The 20,538-nt window shown below is 43.0% G+C and overlaps 3 protein-coding genes across 7 annotated transcripts; 2 read left to right on the top strand and 1 right to left on the bottom strand.

The window, feature by feature from the left end:
* Positions 1-433: 433 nt before the first annotated feature.
* Positions 434-10,458, top strand: atad5b (ATPase family AAA domain containing 5b). Of its 4 annotated transcripts, none has more exons than XM_060046942.1 (14): positions 434-1,166; positions 1,424-1,681; positions 1,789-1,885; positions 1,976-2,058; positions 2,150-2,298; positions 2,597-2,768; positions 2,973-3,235; positions 6,144-6,237; positions 6,723-6,787; positions 6,871-7,075; positions 8,150-8,265; positions 8,475-9,346; positions 9,524-9,667; positions 10,201-10,458. In XM_060046942.1, exons 1-14 carry the CDS (start codon positions 608-610, stop codon positions 10,280-10,282), a joined length of 3,159 nt encoding a protein of 1,052 aa, XP_059902925.1. In that variant the 5' UTR covers positions 434-607; the 3' UTR covers positions 10,283-10,458. The 4 variants fall into 4 exon arrangements, with proteins under 4 accessions (XP_059902925.1, XP_059902927.1, XP_059902926.1 ...); XM_060046944.1 differs by having other exon boundaries at positions 436-1,166; positions 8,475-9,334; XM_060046943.1 differs by having other exon boundaries at positions 437-1,166; positions 1,792-1,885.
* On the bottom strand, positions 10,322-13,995 carry tefm (transcription elongation factor, mitochondrial). Its single transcript, XM_060046962.1, has 5 exons — positions 13,780-13,995; positions 13,177-13,652; positions 12,940-13,089; positions 12,612-12,790; positions 10,322-11,180 (listed from the first exon to the last, which is right to left on the bottom strand). The coding sequence occupies exons 1-5, from the start codon at positions 13,820-13,822 to the stop codon at positions 10,916-10,918; spliced, it is 1,113 nt and encodes a 370-aa protein (XP_059902945.1). The 5' UTR covers positions 13,823-13,995; the 3' UTR covers positions 10,322-10,915.
* Positions 13,996-14,412: 417 nt separating this feature from the next.
* adap2 (ArfGAP with dual PH domains 2) lies at positions 14,413-19,766 on the top strand. Of its 2 annotated transcripts, none has more exons than XM_060046960.1 (11): positions 14,413-14,694; positions 15,079-15,209; positions 15,676-15,767; positions 16,052-16,140; positions 16,300-16,412; positions 16,511-16,657; positions 17,020-17,103; positions 17,645-17,707; positions 17,916-17,993; positions 18,146-18,374; positions 18,529-19,766. In XM_060046960.1, exons 1-11 carry the CDS (start codon positions 14,607-14,609, stop codon positions 18,558-18,560), a joined length of 1,146 nt encoding a protein of 381 aa, XP_059902943.1. In that variant the 5' UTR covers positions 14,413-14,606; the 3' UTR covers positions 18,561-19,766. The 2 variants fall into 2 exon arrangements, with proteins under 2 accessions (XP_059902943.1, XP_059902944.1); XM_060046961.1 differs by lacking the exon at positions 14,413-14,694 and adding an exon at positions 14,710-14,827.
* The last annotated feature ends 772 nt before the right edge of the window (positions 19,767-20,538 follow it).

The following is a 20,538-nucleotide window of genomic DNA, read 5'->3' as shown; positions in this document are numbered from 1 at the left end:
TGTCAAATAGTCCGATATGCATTACATTTCTCAGTGGTCTGGACTCTGGAGTGATAGACAGCTTCGCAGATTGTCGCATGCAAAGTAAAGCATTCAGAAATATTCATATTCAGTGAAATGTAAAAGTGATGCCAGTGCAATACAAGACAAAAAAGAAAAGATACGTGATTTGAAAAGTACATAGCATAAATATATGTATCACTACTATGCTATGTAAACATTAACAATGTATGCTGAATACATTGTCCAATCTCAGAATGTCTGTACATTTATTGACAGAAATATTTAAACTAGGGTAGACCGATGCTTCTTGCTTAAACGTAGATGGACATACATGCTTTATGTATCGAAGTTGACCAAGGTCATGATGCAGTCACAGTTCACAACCGTTCAGAAAACATCCAATTAGTGAATTAATTCATTTCTACGCGCTCACATTTTTACGTCGCCGCCCAGGCGGACTGTATTCAATGTAACACTCAAACCTCTTGCCACGATCGTCACTGATTTGAAAACATAAAGTGTGCGACATTGTTTCCAGGCAAAGAAGCGGAACAATTTAAAGCCGATAACCGAGAAGGTGCAACCACGAATTAATTTGGCTGCAATGCGGAACAAACTGACGCGGAGAAACCACGCCGGAGTCGGAGAGATTCAAAGCAGGGTGGTAACACAAAGTGATTTAAACCTCCTCCTTTCACCTGTAGCAAGCGGCTCTGACACCGTGTCTGTGTCGAAGGATTCGGCTCCAATGATGGAGGAGAGTGTAGGTCTACAAGTTATTAGCAACATTTATAAACCTCAACCTGAAGTAAGTCATACAAGCAAACTTGGGGCTTGTGTTATGCGGGAAACACGACATGCCAGGTCTGAACCCGTGTGTAAAACACACCGTTATCAGGACCGGTTGTATGGTCTGCTGACCAAACCAGTTGGTCTTCGGGGAGAGAGTTTCCAGTCGTTCCAAAGTAAACGATCATCACCCAAACATTGTCTGAATCAGAGGTACGATGCGATAACCCCTGCCTGCACATCAGAGTACGACTCAAGTCCATACAACTGTCTAGAAGAGATCAAAAAGTCAAATCCTACATTTCCTGCCAGAAGAGTGTTTCGCGGTCTCCAAAAGAAGTCCAGTGAAAACAAATGTAATTTGATATCTCCAGGTGAGTGTATAACAATTATAGTTATGACGAAGTATAGAAAATGTACAAATGTCTATGCAAATGTCTTTTCCACCTAAAAAGTCTTGGTAATCCAAAGTGTGGTAATGTGGTTGTTAATTATTGTGTAATATCTGATCACCACATCATTGTGTTTCCCAAACATGCACACATTACAATTTGTGATTGGCTTTTATTTCCAAGCTGAGGAAACTTAAAACACATTCCCTCCTTACTCCTATCCTTTACCAACCATTTAGTAGAAAAAAGGAAACGTCAACACGAGTTGAATGTTCCTGGAGAGGATTCCAAGAGGCAGAGGAAAGCTGTGCTTGTGGAGACGACCACTCGTAGGCCTTCAGAGACCTGTGTCCTCTCAACCGAAGCTGTGCAGGTACACTCAAGGCTAAGTCGCACTCAAAGACTTAAGCGCCTCAGACAGGGCGCTGGACTTTGTGACACGCCTCAACCGACACCGAAATCAGAGACAGAAGCCATCTCTTACGGTCCAAATACAGGTACAAATTGTGGTCTGAGCATTTACTTCAACAGGTGTAAATAATAGAATAATAATTTCCGTAAATGGTTACATGGTATAAGTTAATTTCTTTTTTTCTTTTTGGAGCAGCCGGTATTAGCGATGTTCTTTGGACAGAGAAGTACAGCCCTTTGCATTCCAGCGAGGTCATCGGCAACTCTAGCTCAGTGAATAAAGTGCACAGGTGAGGTTTGGAACGCTCACATCGCTCCAGGGAATTGTACCGAAAGTCTTGAGGCCAAGTAATTTTCTTCCTTGATTTGTCTTTTTGAAGTTGGTTGAAGAAATGGAGACTGAGGGTGGATGGATACGATCAGAAAGAAGAAGCTGAGAGGAAACGCCCACACGACGACGATGGTTTGATTTGAAATTCGAACCTCACTATAAATTCAGTTCCTGTGATGTGTTCTGGAAACACAACAGTACCCAGGATGTGTTTCTGTTGCAGGCCTTTGGGACTGTGGGGCCTTCCAGGGCGAGGCTGGTTCTGAGGGGAAGACGTTGGAGCAGCTGTCCACCACTCTGCTGATCACCGGGCCTCCTGGGTCGGGCAAGACGGCCTCCGTATACGCCTGCGCTCTGGAGCTCGGCTTTAAGGTCAGTGGACTGAGAACAGTGCCAGTGGAGGATCTATGCCTTGTCCCTGTGGCTTCACCGTAACATGTCTTAGTGCCATTCAGCATCTTTTAAAAAATGAGCAGGATTGTGCTTACTGGCGCTGGAAAACCCTACCTGAAATGAGTATAATAATCATAGTTGGCTTTTCGTTTAAGTCGGAAGGAAATTGAGAGACTGTTCATGTGTCAGGGATTGCGGAGAATGCGTAAAAAACTAAATATATTTTGTCCCTGCGTGTTTCAACTGATTGTTGCTTTCTGGCCTCTCTTGTCGGTAGGTCTTCGAGGTGAACTGCTCTTCCCAACGGAGTGGCCGTTGTGTCCTTGCCCAGCTGACGGAGGTCACCCAGTCTCACCTGGTGGAGGCCCCAGGGAAAGAGGCCCTCCGGCCTGCCTACTACAACCACTACAACCCCCACAACAGTCGCGGCAAGCCCGATGCTTTACCGGGTAGGGCCAGAGAAACCTTCTCAGGAGAGCGCTGGGGAAACAAACAGTGCAGCCTCATGTCGTCCATTGTTTGTCATGTGTGTGCGATTTCTATTGTTGGTTGTTGATTGTCGTTATAGAGGTATGAATAAATACTGGTAATACATTTATTGTTGGAAATAATCTCTGAAAATGTCTCTCTCTGAAAATGGTTTCTTGTCACAGGTCCCATTTCCTCTAAAGCCACTGTCTCCACCTCAAAACTGAGACCGGGGCCCCACCGGGGCCACTCCCGACGCAGAAGGTTCCCGGACCCCGGGGTCGCTCCTCTGACCAGCTTCTTCAAGACTACAGCAGAGCACCCGGCTGTGGTTGCTAGCCCGCCTCCCGGGGACCACCAGGAGCCAAGCCGTCTCGCAACAAGATCAGCGGGAGCGGGACGGCGGGACCCGCGGTCAGCAGCCATCTCACTGGTTCTCTTCGAGGAGGTAAGACCGGCCTCTATTCTACTGGCCGCAAATCCCTTTTGTACTGAATCCTCGGTTCTTGGTTATTGGCTGGAATGATTTGTACAAATGATGTGTATTTGTATTAAAAAATTCTGATAAACTGTTGCAGCATTACAGAGCGTGCACACACACCTATGGTATGAGATTTTTCTATTGGTGAAAGCCTATTGTGGCATGTATTAGCAATAGTATCTGTCTGCGTCCTGCAAGACGGAGGCGTAACTTGTAGTAGGAGGCGTAACTTGTAGTAGGAGGCGTAACTTGTAGTAGGAGGCGTAACTTGTAGTCGGAGGCGTAACTTGTAGTCGGAGGCGTGTCTAGTACTTTTCTAAATCGCGGAAGTGATCTGTATGTAGCAGTGGTGCGCGGGTACATAAATGACCGCAACTCGGACTTCAAATATTAGGCCATATGTAAAAATAATGCACCCGACCCGCTCATTTAAAAATATGCCCTTGATTAGCTTAATCTTGATATGCTCTTGATTAGCTTAATCATAGCCTTACTTGAAACTGACATCCCTGAGTCATATGCATTTAAGAAAAGAAGCCTATTACAATTTTACAATGACATGTAATGCATATAGCAGTTTAACGTGGGGAACCTGCTTAAGTTTAGCCTACTTAATCGCTTTATTCCTTTAACAAAAATACTGCAGATTAATAATTCAAAGAATTAAAGACAGCAGATTAATAATTCAAATAATTTTATTGAATACATATTGTTATTGATCGCATGCTGCATGTTTTCAATGTCCTGCATGAGATAGAAAACAATGAATTAAAATAAATTTTACTCATATAAACAAGACAAGAACAATTTCAGTAACATGAGGATAGTTATGAGAAAGCCCAGCGGGCGCAGGGCACGGAGAGTTGGAGACGTGCGGAAAGGGTACCAGCAGCTGCACAGTGAAATCCTGGACAACATTCTCACTCAGCTGAGAAACAGGTTCAAGGATCATGAAAGATGTTCCTTGCCCTTCTCGACCCCAAGAAGTTTGCCTCATACAGAGAAACCTTCCCCAGCTCTGAGTTTCAGAGCCTCGCTGAAAACTACGGGCTGCACTTTGACCTCCCCAGGCTCAAGACTGAACTGACAGTCATGTACAACATGGCAAACTTTGAGGCAAGGAGCCCATCAGACCTGCTGCACTTTCTGACACTTAAAGAGCTGACTGAGAGCATGCCGCAGCTGTATCACCTCACCTGCCTGGTGCTGACCATCCCCGTGTCCACTTCCTCCGTGGAGCGGTCTTTCTCGGCTCTGAAGCGCATCAAGACGTACGCCAGAAACGGTACTGGACATGATCGCCTGGGAGCTTTTGCACTGATGTCCATAGAGAAAGGACTTCTTTTGAAGCTCAAGTCAAAGGACAAACTTTTCGACGCTGCCATAGCCCACTTCACAAAGAAAGACAGACGAATGGATTTTGTTTTCATGTAAGGTACAGGCCTATGTTAACCACCTTGGTTATTATTTCCAGTGATTAATTCTGGCCAAGTGGATATTCAGTCATTTGTATTTATTGCAGAGGTTGTCTAACATTTCCAGCGCAAATTGCCTTTTAATTCAATATGTAAACTTGGTGGTTGGATTTTTGTTTTGAGAGGATTTTTATTGTGCATTTGAAATTCAATTGTAGTTCCAGGAGGAAATTATTTGTCCATGTGTGTGGTTTGTTGTGCGCCGTGATTTCATAGTGCTGTCCAGTGTCCATGGTGATGAAATTAGCCTCGGTGTTTTGGTGTCTCGGCCGTTCTTCGTTTGAGCCGTGGGTACAGAAGACGAGGTCAGTTCAACTCGCTTCCAAAGATTTCAAGCACTCGCGACTTTAAAAAATGATTGCGTTTATTTTACCATACAAAAAAACCAAACTGTCTTCTTAATTAGGACAATATTACAAGGAAACGAAAAAACCTTTATAGGTAACGAGTAAACTTAAATAACAACGAACTAGACTTAATAAGCGCGCGGTCGAAAGACTTTTTTAAACCTCCGCCTCTTCCCTTGACATTCAGTATCTGACAAACACACACCTGGCCTTATATTACCTGGGCGGTGCAAAAACCGCACACAGACCCCTACAGGTTAAATGCACGAAATACATTTCCTGCCTGCATTTGTGACCTTGTTTCCAGATTTTTCATTAGAGTATGTTTCTTGTTGCGGAGAATGTTATTTATGTTATGGTCTATTTGTTTAGGCCACATCCTTCTCATCGTTAATTAAAGGATTGCAGTTGTTAAATGCTTTCAATTCAGCGTTGTCTCTTTTTTTTCCACGTTAATTTATTTTCTCAGCAATTAGGGCTGAGGTGAAGGCCCGGCTGTAGTGCTCACGGTTCACAACTGGTTTTATGCATTCATGCAACAGATTTGTCGTGCTTCCACTTTTAGCCGCAACGGTTTTGCTACACTCTCTACAGATAACCTGCAGCTGCTGCTCGTCCGTTTTTTTTAAACCCGAACCATTTCCATATTATGGAGCCGTTGTTTCTTCTCTTTGAAACAATTTCGTCTCACGCCGCCGTCTCGTTTTCTTTACCGGTATCCTCCATGTGTGTTGTGTTTGCGAGGGGGCAGCGGGGACGAGAATGAGGCGTCTATGCACATGGCACGTTCGGAAGGACTGAGTGGGAGGGGGAGGGGTCGCGCTCACACAGTCTCCAAGGCAAACACAGACGCTTTAGGCGGAAACTGACCATTTTAACGCATATATCGATATAATCGATATTGTCAAATCTTGAATCCCCTTGGCAATTATATCGATATATCTTACATAGCCGATATATCCTGCAGCCCTAGCATGTATATTTCACCAAAACCGAAGCTCTGATCCTGCCTTGGGTTTCTGAGGTGCTTGCATCTTGTGTTTTGGTGAACAGGTTGATGTCATATTTGATGATGACCTGGGCTTCCTCTCGGCCATCAAGACTCTGATGACGACGACCAAGAGGCCTGTGGTTCTGACCACCAGTGGTAAATAGACTGGCTTTCACAACGGCAGAATAAGACCCCTTTTATGCCTGCTAGTAACATGAAGTACAAGTCATTTTTGTAACTCTTTCAATCAGTGTTGCTTGTCATTGAGAGCACGTCAGAAAGAGACGTACATGCTGTCTGATTGGTTAACCTTGGTCTGTCCCTCTTCTAACTTGGCTGGCTAATGGTCAACCATGTATTTAGGTCAGCAGGATTACACAGCTCGTGAACAGTGATATTAAGTGATAGATTGCATATTAAAGTAATGGAAAACACAAATCCGTAGTTTGGGGTGATCAGGTATCAGGAAGCTCTGAAGCTAACACGTTTAAATGACCTGAGCTGGGTAACATGGTGTTTTCTGCATTTAACAGCTTTCAATTCTACAGCATTGCACATTAAAAGACCAGATTGTGTTAGCCTTTCTGTATCTGATGATTTTCTGTCTCACTGTGTAATGCAAGACCATACCTCCTCTGTAGATCCATTATTCAAAGAGAGATTTGAAAGCGACGTGGAAGAAATCCTATTTATAACACCATCGGCGGTAAGTTCACACCCGTAAAATCCAGTTTAACATAAAGGCACCAACAGGTGGTGAGTCTGGTCCTGTACCTCCCTGTTCCCCAGGTGAACGTTTGCAGCTACCTTCGTCTGGTGTGTCTGGCGGAGAACGCCAGGACGTGGCAGCATGAGGTGGCGGGCCTCCTGGCCGAGTGCCATGGGGACCTCAGGCGCTGTCTGCTCCAACTGCACTTCCTGGTGAAGAGCAGTATGGGTCGGCGTCCCCTACGGACAGGATCGCCCAGGCAGTCGGTTCTTGGCGGGTCGGACCGTAAGGCAGTCGATTTATTCTTCTTGTCTTCTTATATGCTCGCTCCCGAGACTGTTGACTGAGGTGCACAGCTCATAGGAAGTAAGAGAACAGAAGTGTTTTCTGCTTGACCAAGATAACGCCAACATTTATGAACCTCTCTTTTAAATTAAAAATGAAGGCCATTGATTATAATATTTGATATTCAGAATCTCTATGTTGTCAAGAATTCCCCGTGAATGCGGCCTGATAAAAACGTCTTGGAAAATGTTTTCAAATGTAGTTTACACTACATTTGAGCTAAAAGTTTGACTGAGAAAATTGCAGTTGAGGGACTAAAACCATATCCATCCTGACCAAGAGGACCTGACTTGAGCCTAAAGTTAAACCACTGTACTTCCATGTTGGAGAGCATAATGATCTTAATTTCTCTTCCTTGAAAATGAAATAATAATGTAATCACAAGTCCTTACTGATTTACGCATTAGAAGATATACGCACACATCAAAACACTCCTGGTGCCAGACAAGTGAGGTAATGCGTATAAAGGGAATAGAGTCTGCACACCTTATATTGCACACAAAGGTGTCACTGGTTGTAAATCATCGGCATCCTCTGTGAAGGACTAGAGACCTAAGGAATCCTTTTGCTGCTCATTTTATGCAGGCCCAGCATTGCATCTCCTCAAGCAAATATAAGTTCACATAAAGAGGGTGAAAATGCCAGATAGAGTAGAAGACATAGATGCCTCAGTCGCGCCAGGAATCACAAAGATTTAATATTGGCATTTTCCTTTAGACGTCCTTTATTTGTCTTTTAACGTCATATGTATTGTTTATGTACATTTTGAGGATCTTGAGGCACCATACACACCGAATATTAGTAAAAAAATGTATTTACTTCACTATATATCTGGTCACTTTTGATGATGTGGGCACATGACTGACACACTCACCTGAATGACGAATCGCCCTGACCACCCTACGTTAATGGTATTGGTGCCCTTGAAAATGTACACCTATGGAGCAATATACAGTGTGTTTTTAACTGTTTGTATTATGTTTTCGTATTGACTTTGGTTTTGTTTAATTGTAGGCACTAAGGATGGTGAAGAGAGGGTAAAGTGCGTTCCCCTGCCAGCTGACGCTGCTGGCTACAGTGCGTCTTGTCTCAACACTTTGACTAAACGGAATATATTGCACCTTCTTAAGGCAAGTGTGTGTGTGTGTGTGTGTGTGTGTGTGTGTGTGTGTGTGTGTGTGTGTGTGTGTGTGTGTGTGTGTGTGTGTGTGTGTGTGTGTGTGTGTGTGTGTGTGTGTGTGTGTGTGTGTGTGTGTGTGTGTGTGTGTGTGTGGGGGGGGGGGAAGGGTTGATACATGTTTGAAACATAATTTTGTTTCAATTTTTCTTTTATCTTCAGTGCCAGTCCTGGGCCGAGCCAGAAAATGAGCTTCTGACAGTCCTTACTGAAAGCTGGCGTAGGCATTTTCCCCTGTTGTATTCAAACCTGGAGCTACTCCTACCTCTACCAGCCAGCACCCAGGGCACAACAAACTGTTGCCAAGATAAAGACCCCAAAGCTGGGACGATCACTGAACCACCTGCACCTGCCACTGCCAGCCAACCTCGAGTCAAACAACAAGGACAACCGGGTGAAAATACTGACCTGAAGGCTGCATCATCATCAACAATGCGGACCTGTTTAAGAAACGCCTCCAGGCTGAGTAGAAGGAAGGGCATTTTGACCCCTACTGACTGTAGCAGATCGTCTAATAGCGCTCTCCAACCACCACAAAAGGAAGGGCAGAGGTCTCTGGAGGGAACTCATTTAGCACCCCAGGGCTCTGTGGATAAAACTGGTGATAAAGGAATCAGAGCGTCGACACACCGAGGGTTGGAAGCCTTAGCCCACTTTGTCGACCTCATGTCTTACCTAGACTCCACCATGGAAAACGTGGAATCGCACGTTTCAGGGCCGTGTGTCCCCAAAGACTTTTTCTGGACAGGAGCGGAGGTGAAGGACGGCCTTGTGGATGAGATGAGAGAAGGAGGGGGAGAGAGGACATGGAGGCAGTTGGAGAGGATGTCGGAGATCCAGGCTGCTGTCGAGGGCTTGGGATTTCATGTTTACCAGGGGAGGGTGTCCGCAGCGAGCAGTGGTGCCCCGACATGGAGGCAGGAAGTGGGGGGCGTGGAGGGGGAGGAGCCCGTGGACAGACTGTCCCTTCCTGGGTCCACCCTGAGACAGAGCTCTGGGGGGCACCTTCCCCCCAAGCACAGGTGTGTGATCAGGTGACCAGATCAGATGTTTACACCACTCTCACTTGACTTGGCATTCATACTGACTTACCTTTTCATGTAGGAGCCCTTGATTTAGCACAGGCTGTAATTAGCCCGTATGCATCTTGGATGCCCTATACCCTGTCTAGTTTTCACTAATACAACATATATCTGATCCGGTAACTCTAGCACGGCCCAGTGGAGGTTTGAGCTGAGCCGGGCGGTCCTCCAGAACCAGGGGTTCAGTCTGTTGGGGAGCAGACGGGCAGTCTGCCTGGACTACATGTCCACCCTGCGCTCCATCTGTCACCATCAGCTACAGAAGCACGGCAGGTGAGCAACATACTGCTATGTGGGTTTTAACTCAGCCGGCTCGATGCCAGTTTTATTGGTCGGGATTTCCCGGGAAAAGGTAGACTCAACGGAGAAGGCATGGCTTGGTGGATTTTCCTGAAACATGTTGAGTGAAGGACTTTGACAATATGTAAAGTGCTTTGGGTGTCTAGAAAAGCATTGGACAAATATTATGTATTATTAACATCTAAAATCATTGCTATTGAAAGTAGATACATTTCTTCTAAACCACATGTCCGCCCATCAGGGTGGTTGCAGTAGGGGGTGCTGTTGTGTTGCATCCTGGCTTTTTATCACTGATTTGACTCCCAGCTGCAAGGAGATCCCAAGCAGATTGAGTTGAGGATGGGGACCCGGTGAAAAACACCAAAAACGTAACCATGGGGGTGATTTTGTAGCCTGGAGACCATCCTGATCACTTGACTACACAATCTGTCCCTCCCTAATCAGGATGGTCTCAAGCTTATTTTGTGTGCTGTGGTGAATAATTATGACCTTGCTATTTGTAATAGGTATCAGAATTACCTGCACAGCATTCATCTGGGTCTCTCCAACACAACGATGCAACAGCTGGCTGAGGAGTGCATGGAGTAAATGATTGAAGTCTTGAGTTATGACGGAGTCAGTTGACGTGTTTAACATCTGATTAATTTAATTCTTTATTGTCTCATGAAATGTATGCATCAATGTATACAGTCGAGGGGAAAAACTGTCCTGTGTAAATACATTAAAAGGGAAAACAAGTATAAACAAAACCCATATTTTTGTAACTTCTGTTCCAGTTATTGTTATTTCATTCATACAGGAACTTATAAGATAGGTGTTGAGGTTCAGAGACCACAGGAATGAAAGTGGCCCACTATTTATTTTACCAAGAAGCAAAACCCACACATTTCCCACAATATTATGTCAAACAGTTCAACAGCGCTTGTGTTCAAAAAGCAAAAGACTGCTTTGCAATTTACATAGTAAAAGAAAAAGTAAAAAAAATATATAAATACAGAGAAAAGGTTGGTTTCATGGTTTCACACACCAATTCATGATCATTCAGTAGGGAAACTTGAATCAAAGACCGTGATCCTTCAAGGCTCCTGTCTTCAACCAACTACTGAAACACACCTGCAACCACGCCAACCATCTCCTGGTAGATACCTGGTCCTGCTGTTGGGTTGTGAACGAGCTGTCCTTGCCCAAACTAGGCCGGGACTAACCCAAGCCGGGCCAGGCCTACCTAGACGACTCACTGAGCAGCTCGTAGAAGGCCACGGCCTGCAGCAGGGCGTCACACAGCTCCTCGCCCCCTCTGCCCCGCCCCATCTGGAAGGCGTTCCTGTACTTCAGCAGCAGGTCCTGGGGGAAGTTAAGCCGCGGCAGCTTCTGCGTCACCGACTCGGTCATCATCTGACGCACGGCCTGGGCGCCGCTGGTCCGCGACTCCCCAACCATCAGGCCGAAGTGGCGGCCCACGGCCAGACGCATCATGTTCAGGACCCTGAGGAGGAGGACGAGCTTGACTTTATACTTGTGCACATTCACACCTTTTTAAAATAATAGTCTTGATGTTAAATAATTGTTTTATTCTTGCATAAATAGCAATAGCAGAATTGTGGATGCAGCACTGCTTAGCCCCAATTTAGAATGGGAGATCACAATTTGGAGGCCCTGGCCTAAACCTATTAGGTATTCAATCTTTCTCAAAGTAACCATCAATATTGGTATTGGGGAACGAATTAGGGATTGATAAATCTACTTTGCATCAGACATTGAGAAAGTTAGATTTATATTGTATACAAAGTTGATAAAAATGTAAAATTGCTTTAGCATTACATAGGGCTGTTCGATTATGGAAAAAAATAATCACGATTAATTTGGTCGATATGGAAATCACGATTATGCAAACGATTATTTTTGGAGATTGAAAACATATTTATTCAGCATGTCACTCTCAAAAACACTAACTGAGAACTTTGAAATTTCACCTTAAAAAAAATACACAAAATGGTCCAAAAGAAAATGTTCAAATCTAAAATAATGTACAGATATGTATCCAGCTGTTCTAATTGCCCAGCCCTAGCATAATTACATGTCCCCACGTATCAAGTTATTTTTGCGCTATTTAACGGGGCCCCTAGTTTACCAGCCTACCCAGTGGACTGTACCAAGTGGTAGGCTTAAAAGCGCGTTCAAGGTCCTGGTGATAACGAGACGCCTCTTCAGTGTTGCGCTCAGGCTTACGCGTGTTCCCGACACAGACCGTTCCTGTGCACTGCTTTGGGATTCTAAAAGTTCTTCACAACAGGGTTTTTTATCCGATAAACAGTCAGAACTAAACAGAACTTAGTAGGATCAGTTTTAAATTCAAAAGCCTTTATTTCCTTGTATCCTATCACCTACTATCCTTTTGCTTTTATTTACGAGAAGCACATTGTGTTGCCACTGTATGGAAGGATACACTTGCCCTTATCTAGAGCTGGTTTACCAGTACACAATGTTTAAAACTGAGCAAAGTCCATTCCAACAGACGCTTACAACGTCAATCAATATTAAAGTATGTGATATGATGGTTAATTATTTTATATTGAGGAAAACTTTCATGTTCCGCCATGTTCCTGTTCACTAGTAAACCAGACATCAACAACTGGGAAACTTATCAAAATCTGGCCGCAGTTGCCGGACGGAAGTAGAATCATAAGAGCGTCATGAGGTGTCGTTCACGAGAATTTTGCGACGTCGCGAAAATGTTTTCCCCATAATTTCCACCGATGTGAACGCCCCATAAATATCCAGTAAACTTCTGGGTGGACACGCCCACTTCTGCTGTTACTAGAAGGTGATTCGATTAACAAATGGTTTGTAACAGCTATTCCCACTCAAACCTGGTTGTAAAATAGGGGCCATTTAATTGAATTGATCATTGTATTACCTGGGAGGTGTGTTTGAGTCTGTCTGGTAGATTTTGGGCTCCAGCAGTGCAAACAGCATGGCCTCCACTGAGCGCATGTGGGCCATGATGGGGAACAGAGTTGTGTTCTGTAGGGAGATAGAGGGCTTCTCCACCAAGTAGAAGTCTGCTGGGGGCAGCTGTGACACAACATTAGAGATCTGGTGCAAGAAACAAATGAGTACAATTTAATAGTGTACAGATGTAGGTCTCCTTATATATGCGGGCTGTTTTTTCTTTTTAAAGCAATTATCATAATTAGGATACTACCCAACATGAAATTAAAAATCTGGCCAGAGTCTATACTTGCATCATTTAAGTAAGATGAAGCAATGTAGGTCCCCTTTAAAAAGTTAGGACAGTCCAGTTGTTGCCAGTCCAGCACCATCATCCCTCTGTCCACATGGGCCCAGGCAACTTTGTTAGTCCCACATATTATTGACACTATTGAAGTGGCTTCCTGAAAGATAAACACATTTTGGAATGAGCATGCACCGCAATTCACCTAAGATAAAATGTTCACTTAAATTAGTAAGGTAAGGGTCACCTCAAGCCAGGCTCTGTCCACCTCAGGTTTGATAAACTTCATCAATTGAACCTTAACCTTCTTCTCTTTCTTGAGCGGATTGAGAATAGAGTTAAAAACTACGAGCGCACTCTTGTGCTTCAGCAGGGGCACATTCACCACGCTCTCGAGACTTCTGAAAGGTCCATTTTTGGTCCTGTAATCAACAATGTTGACCGACTTGCGTCCTCGCAAGAGCTTGACACCTGCCAGCTCTAGCTCTGTAGCATTGTTCAGGGTCCGGAGGATGACCTCCCTCTGGTCTGCAGTAAAGCAGGTGTCCAGCGATAGGTCATCTGTACACGGTGCAGTGGGGATGAGGTTCGCGTTCAGGGTCTCGAACCCTGCTACGGGGACGCGACTTCTCCAGCAACACGTGCATTGAAGATACCGGGGTTCAAGTTCAGGGAAGGCTCCATGAGGACGGCTGAACAAACCAGATGGACCGGAATTATTTCCTGTAGGGTTAATAAATACGGCAGCCATTAGATGTAATCGGGAGATAATAAATAGAAAAAATAGATTAGCCGGTCGGCTACTTTTTAATTGATAATAGCAAATGAGGTGCACGTCTTTGAAACATACCCCTCTGAATAAATGTTGATACTAATCGTCTGGCGACCAACATAGTCCTCGGTTTATATATATATATTATTTATGGACAATTCGTTTAAAGCATTGTTGAGCTCTAATAACTTTGCCTTTGCCCCTAGTTGTTGTCCGTTACTATACAAAAGCCCGACCTCAAACAAGGCTACTGGGAAAGTCGTTCCGCGCTATACTTCTTTCTTCCGCAGTAGGAAGGAATGCCTTCCACATTTAAATGAACAATTTCAAACTATCTCACACACACGTATTAAATGTATTAATTAAGGTACTATTGTAGGCCTGGCACTGTTTCTAGATTATAAATAGCTCATGTCTTTAAATACTATATATTTTTGTAGACTACATACACGATAACTTTAGATAACCCTCACACTGGAAAATGTTAATATTAAAGAAACGTCCAAATCTTTAAGTGATGTCATGGCGATGGCATGACACATTGCAGTAATAACTTGTAAATGCGCTACACACATTTATTCCATTTGATACGGACTTGGGGGAATGCAAAGCTCAAGGGTCATGGAGAATTTTAAAAGTAATTCCATTCCATAATAGCATGTATATATATAAATATGAATAGAAACTGATCTGACTTCCTGTTTCTGTTATTTCAGTTACTGTGTTGCCTGGGAGAACAATAAACCGTGTCGGTTTTTGGCGCTAAGAGGAAATTCTAAATCTCTTGGCCCACTGAAAGGAACCCAGTAGTTATTTTAACCTTTGTGCAAATATGGACTACTTGTTACACTGTAGCCTCTTAGGTGGGACTTAATAGCCATTTCAATAGCATCAACCTGTGACCTATGGCAAATCCGGAAAGAAATAAGAAGATCTTGCTTGATTTGATGAAACAGCCAGGAAATCACTTGTGTGCTGATTGCGGAGCCCCAGGTGAGCGCACACACACATATTTGGGATATTCTGTGTAAGAGATGGTAGAATATTTTCAAAACATTCATGTGTGGTTTTTATCGGATTTATAACACATCAAAGGTACTTTTTCACATTTTGCACAGAGGGAAGTGTAAGTAGATACTTTCTTTGTATGTTCCTCTTGATCGTTTGTACACGGCACGCAACATTCACAATAAGTTCAAATAGAATGTAAAACTCTACATATACCTAGGAAAATAAATGAAGTGCCATATAGATACTATTTTGATAAAGGTACCAGTTCCTATTGTAAATGATGGCAATTAAGACAACATTTGCTGTATAATTTCCAGTCTATGTTGTCTTCGGTCTCACCGAGTTAATACATCAATTATTTGATAGATCCGGACTGGGCCTCATACGTCCTTGGTATTTTCGTGTGTCTGAACTGTTCTGGAACACACCGAGACTTACCGGCTGTCAGCAGAGTCAAGTCCATACGCCTGGATTACTGGGAAGACTCTCTTGTTGAGGTAAAGCGAGGAATTAATGCATGAAATGAATGAGTGATCATAGGTGATTATCAGGGATAGAACACAAGCAAAAACATACTCAACATACTAACCCATTACTCCACCATGTCTTGCCTTTTAGCCTTTGTTGTGTTCAAATCATTTTATGTTTTTTTTGGTTCTCAGGCTATTATATCTTATTATAAACAAACGAGTTAGTGGTATATAGGTTGTATTATTAACTTTGTGCACGTTTTTGGTTATTGGACCAATTACCTAAAATCTATTGGATGATTTTTGTTAGCCTACTTTGCATTTAGACTGGCCTAGTAGACAAATTAACGAATCATCAGCTGAACTACAATTTCCTCACAAATCAATAAATTCTTCACTATATTCACACATTGCTTCCAAACTGACTACAATCCAAACAATATATATAAAAAAAAATAGACGTTGACCATGCTGTAATCTCTTTTTGTTTCAGTTCATGAGAGAAAAGGGCAACACTTCCTCCAATTCTGTGTTTGAGAAATGCATCCCTGCTTTTTTCTATCAGCCACAACAGAAAGATTGTGTGTGAGTGACGATTTTGGTAAACATTTGTGATGTGAAAAAGACTAAACAGAAAGAGTGCGGGGAAAGAGAGCCCTGTATGAGGAACAGATTCTAGTGGCCCAGAACCATTTATAAATATTGTATGTGCATGTAGAACTGCATGTATCAAAATATATTTATAAATGGTGGCTGGCTACCCATGATGTTCAACATATTTAACGGCCAAAAAAGATTTAAAAATTAGTTCAAGCTCTGGGATGGTTACTTCTTAGAACATTGACTGAAAATTGTATGCCTCTTTTTAGTGTTCTTAGGGATCAATGGATCCGTGCAAAATACGAGAGAAGAGAATTCACAGGGGAAAACAATGAAGTTCGGCGTGACTATAACTCAGGTATGAACAACAAATGATGATGAACAAAAAAGTATTAACAAACCAAAACCTCCATTACATTACTAATGCATCTGTAAGTGTGAACCCCATCCTTAGTGTGTAGTATGCATGGTTAGATCAGGTATCTTTAATAGACAACATGGATCTGCTGTAACCCAGACATATTGGAGGCAGCTCTATGGAAGAAGGGCAAGAACAAAAAGGCGTTTCTCAAGAGGACCTTCCTGCTCTGCCAGAGAGAGTTCACACTCAGATACTTTGTCAGAGAAGACGTGGGTACTTTTTATGAACCATTTGATGGATATCTGGCTGAACTACAAAGCCAAGAGTATTGTGCATCACTGACTCCCTGCCCACCACCACCGCTCAGTCCAAGGTTCCCAAACGTGTGATCTACATGAAGGACCTGAACGCAGTTTTCCAGCCCGAGAAGATGGGCCACGCTCACGGCCTGCAGATCTCCTACCAGCAGGAGGAACGCACCAGGAATTTGTTTGTTTACCATGAGAGTGGACAGGTGAGGACTTGCCCACATATGTACCATAGAAAACTGTGCATCGTTTAAATTGTGCAGGGAGGACTAACCTAGGCTATGGTTCATGGCCAGAGTAAGTGTAGGAGTCAGCTGATCCAGTAATGATGCTATATAAGGTGCTATAACCTCCCTACTGTCATGTCTGTAAAACAGGCCAAGATTTGGCCTGTTTCATAAAATACATCCTGTAGCTATTAGTTTATAGAGTTTATAAAGATTAAAAATATATATTGTTGATAATATACATTTTTACTAGACATGCAATGAATTGCATATCATAATCAGATGTCAAATACTAACTAAATTCAAATATCCTGCAAACTCAACTGGTACATTATTTTTAGGTAATTGTTTCCTGGTTCAATGCTATTCGGGCGACTAAGTTGGCATACCTCAAGAGGAAACACCCAGCTGCTCAAGACAATGTGGTGAGCATTCAGCAGTTTAAAATTATATTTGATAATGGAGAACGTTGGGAAAGACCTGAAAGCTGTTGCGTTGCAGTCTTATGTGATTACAATTTTCCATCCACTTCCAGCATGCTTTGCCTCTTTATACAAACTATGATCCTACCGGTCATAGAAATGTAAAGATCCGTCTGCTTTTCACTTGTTTCACAATAATTTGTAATATCAATTAATCATTCAAATTATAGTGCTATAGCCTATTGAATGAAGAGGATAACACGACAACAAATGGAGTAGGCCAAGGAAAGTCCCTTTGGAAATCTCCATATGTTGCAGTGTTACATCCTGGAATTCAAATGAGGGCAGGTTGTGTCAATGATCGATACAGTTAAAGTAGATAGTAGTTGTTTTATAGACATTATCTCTCTCCTCCCATCTAAACACTTAGGCAAAATCTTCCAGATGTAAAGGTGAATGCTGTTGAACTTCTTATAGAACACTTAAACTTGCATAATGAAGTACTTTGGTCTATTAATCGGTTCCCCTTTGTCTCCCTTTGCAGTTAATACCTCTGATTAGCAGGTGCTGCGTGAAAGAAGGCTACATGGAAAAAACAGGTCCCTTGGTTAGTGGTTCACAAAGCACTTCCAAAATTGATCAATACAAATATTCAGTTGACATATACTAAAGCATGATCCCTTCTGCCTGTGTGTGTGTGTGTGTGTGTGTGTGTGTGTGTGTGTGTGTGTGTGTGTGTGTGTGTGTGTGTGTGTGTGTGTGTGTGTGTGTGTGTGTGTGTGTGTGTGTGTGCGTGCCTTTGTCCCATATGGCAGCAGTGGGAGCCATTCAAGAAGAGGTGGTTCACATTAAGTTTACAAGACAGAAAGCTTCTGTACTTTAAAACTCCAATGGTAACTTGACTATAAAAACAGAAACAAACAATAACATTCCCATTTGTATTAACGTTTGTGTGTGTGTGCGTGTGCGTGTGTGTGTGTGTGCTACTTGCTGTGCTTACTGATTCAAGTAGACACATGCACATATCCACTCTGTTCCCCACCAGGATGCCACCGAGCTGGGGGCCGTCTTCCTCGGGACGGAGAGCCATGGCTACTCGGTCGACGGGCAGAGCCCGGCGGGGAGGCGCCAGGGCAAGTGGAACTGGGGCATCGCCATGACGACCCCTGGGAGGCAGTTCATCTTCATGTGTGAACAAGAGCAGGACCAGGGGGAGTGGCTAGAGGCCCTCCGAGAGGTCATCTCCATACCCATGACTCTACAGGACTACTCCAGTGGGTGCCTCTGCTCTCCTCATGGTCATCCAGAATCTATCCTCTTTATAGATATAATAACATATATACATACTGTATGAGATAAGGAGAGTCAGAGACAGAGAGGGGGTACTAAATGTGGTCTATTGTTGTCTGTCTGTCTTTCTTCCTCCAGATGAAGCAAATTGGAGGAGAAGAAGGAAGTGACACACAGCAGCAGGAAGTGGGACTCGATTGGTCGGTTTACAGAAGAGAGCCTAAAGGGTGGCCCCTGGGCATAGGTCTTAAAGGCTGTCACCTTGGGTGCCCTTCATCCTTTTTACTGTTTTTCATTGTAAATGATAACAATTATATTAAATTACACTAATTTATATTTTAATCACTTTGACAATTAGTTTGATGCGTCACAATTTTTGTGTTGTTCAAAGAGCCATATTGTCGAGTGATTCTGTGTTTTTAATCTGTGGCTCCATTATAGCCCTGCTAGTTTTTGTTTCTATCATGGTTGAGCCTTATGTCATTTTGGTTATGAGGATTTGCTATTGGCTGTTCACTTGTATTTGTGCTTCGGTGCATTATTTTACATTTACCTAGGGTTAGTTATTTGCCTATCTGTAAATTGAGGCTCAAACCACTGACTTGTATTATTGGCAAGGAGCAGCCTGCTAGGTAAGCTGGCCTGCGGTAAGTTTAATAGGGGCCCTTAAGGACCTTAGTCCTGGGGCCCATTACGCGTTAACGCTCCCCCTGGCTGTTGGTATTGAGCTCTGGAGACTTGGGTTCAGGTCCATTTGTAAGTAGGAAACGTAACAACGTCATGTGAAATGTAATGTCAATCATAACCTCCGACCAAATCAGTGCTAGTGTCTCATGGGAGAGAGCTGTGGGATATCAGCTGGATTCCTATCCCGCCATAGGTGGTCTCCATGTAAACCTAATGCAATCCTGTCATTTTGGATTGCCTAATTTGTGACTACATTTATGAGTAAAACCATTAATTGTATGCCTTCGCCATTGTAGGATTTGTAATTTCACGTATGGGACTGCATAGTTTGGGGACATTGGGTTTTAAAAGACTTCGTAATAGAGAACCCATATATTAGTGTTTTGTGATGCAGAGACAGTCATGTAGTAATGATATGTAGGTTATTCTGCAGGTGGACATTGATATGAAACAAACCATAATGGCAGAGATAATGAAACAAGTCTTATAGCAAACACAAATCACCAAAATTGTTTTGGTGTTGTGGTTATCACAAAATAAACACAGACAGGTTGATAGACATCATGTGTAAAGTTGAACACAGAGACCTCTTAATCCACTCTGATTAAACCATCAGGGGGAAATATGGCAGCAAGGATAATAGATTCAGGGAGACAGCAAAAGAGAGAAAAGCAAAAATAACAAAACATCAGGAACAAATTGGAATGATTAAAGAATGGGGGGTGCAGCCCGGCAGGCGAGCTGCACAATTAATCAACAACAACAAACAGCACCAAAAATTCAAATCTTTGCAACAAATAGCAATAATGATGGTATTGTTCGGATAAAATACATCATTACTTTATAAGGCATAGGTCTTACAAGGCTTATTTTGATAATGTTTGGGTTACATGTAGGGCCCGACCGATTTATCGGCCTGCCGATTTAATCGGCCGATTATAGCCTTTTTGAAAATAATCGGCATCGGCCAAAAAGACGCCGATTACAACCGATTTTTTTTTTATTATTATTTTTTTTATAAATGGTATTGCGATTAGTATCCTGCAGATTGCGCTCCTACTCGCCTTGCTAACTAACAACTTTAGCTGGAGTAAAAAAGAGGAGATTGAATTTTACCGTACAAGATGAAAGCACGCTCGCTCAGGCAGCTGCGCGCTCACCTCACCAATGTACACAAGACGCGTTGTTTGAGCATGTTGTGCCTGTTTTTCTTTAGGTCCCAGGCCATGTTAATTTTTTATACTGTAGACTCTAACGGTGAGACCATACTGCTCAGCACGCACGTGTTAGTCACTGCTCACGAGCGCAGCACATTGGGAGTTAGTTATTTATTTTACATTTTACATTGCACTCATTTTTGACTGTAAATGTATTCTAAAACACTCAAAGATTCTGCATTCAATTCACATATTCGTCAAAAGTGTTTAAAGTATATTTAAGGTATCAAAAACTACGTTTTAT

Source organism: Gadus macrocephalus, chromosome 3 (assembly GCF_031168955.1).
Source record: "Gadus macrocephalus chromosome 3, ASM3116895v1".
NCBI lineage: Eukaryota > Metazoa > Chordata > Actinopteri > Gadiformes > Gadidae > Gadus > Gadus macrocephalus.
The sequence above is the reverse complement of the archived record's forward strand: the minus strand, read 5'-3'. Positions and strand labels throughout refer to the sequence as shown.

Bases quoted from the DNA above. Each gene is read 5' to 3' on its own strand.
- atad5b (XM_060046942.1), top strand. From the start codon at position 608: ATGCGGAACAAACTGACGCGGAGAAACCACGCCGGAGTCGGAGAGATT. The intron at 1,682-1,788 runs GTACAAATTGTG...TTCTTTTTGGAG, and splicing joins CTCTTACGGTCCAAATACAG to CAGCCGGTATTAGCGATGTT. The intron at 6,788-6,870 runs GTAAGTTCACAC...CCTGTTCCCCAG, and splicing joins TATTTATAACACCATCGGCG to GTGAACGTTTGCAGCTACCT.
- adap2 (XM_060046960.1), top strand. From the start codon at position 14,607: ATGGCAAATCCGGAAAGAAATAAGAAGATCTTGCTTGATTTGATGAAA. The intron at 14,695-15,078 runs GTGAGCGCACAC...ATTATTTGATAG, and splicing joins TGCTGATTGCGGAGCCCCAG to ATCCGGACTGGGCCTCATAC. The intron at 17,104-17,644 runs GTGAGCATTCAG...CTCCCTTTGCAG, and splicing joins CAGCTGCTCAAGACAATGTG to TTAATACCTCTGATTAGCAG.
- tefm (XM_060046962.1), bottom strand. From the start codon at position 13,822: ATGTTGGTCGCCAGACGATTAGTATCAACATTTATTCAGAGGG. The intron at 13,653-13,779 runs GTATGTTTCAAA...TTAACCCTACAG, and splicing joins ATCAACATTTATTCAGAGGG to GAAATAATTCCGGTCCATCT. The intron at 11,181-12,611 runs GTAATACAATGA...CCTCCTCCTCAG, and splicing joins GACTCAAACACACCTCCCAG to GGTCCTGAACATGATGCGTC.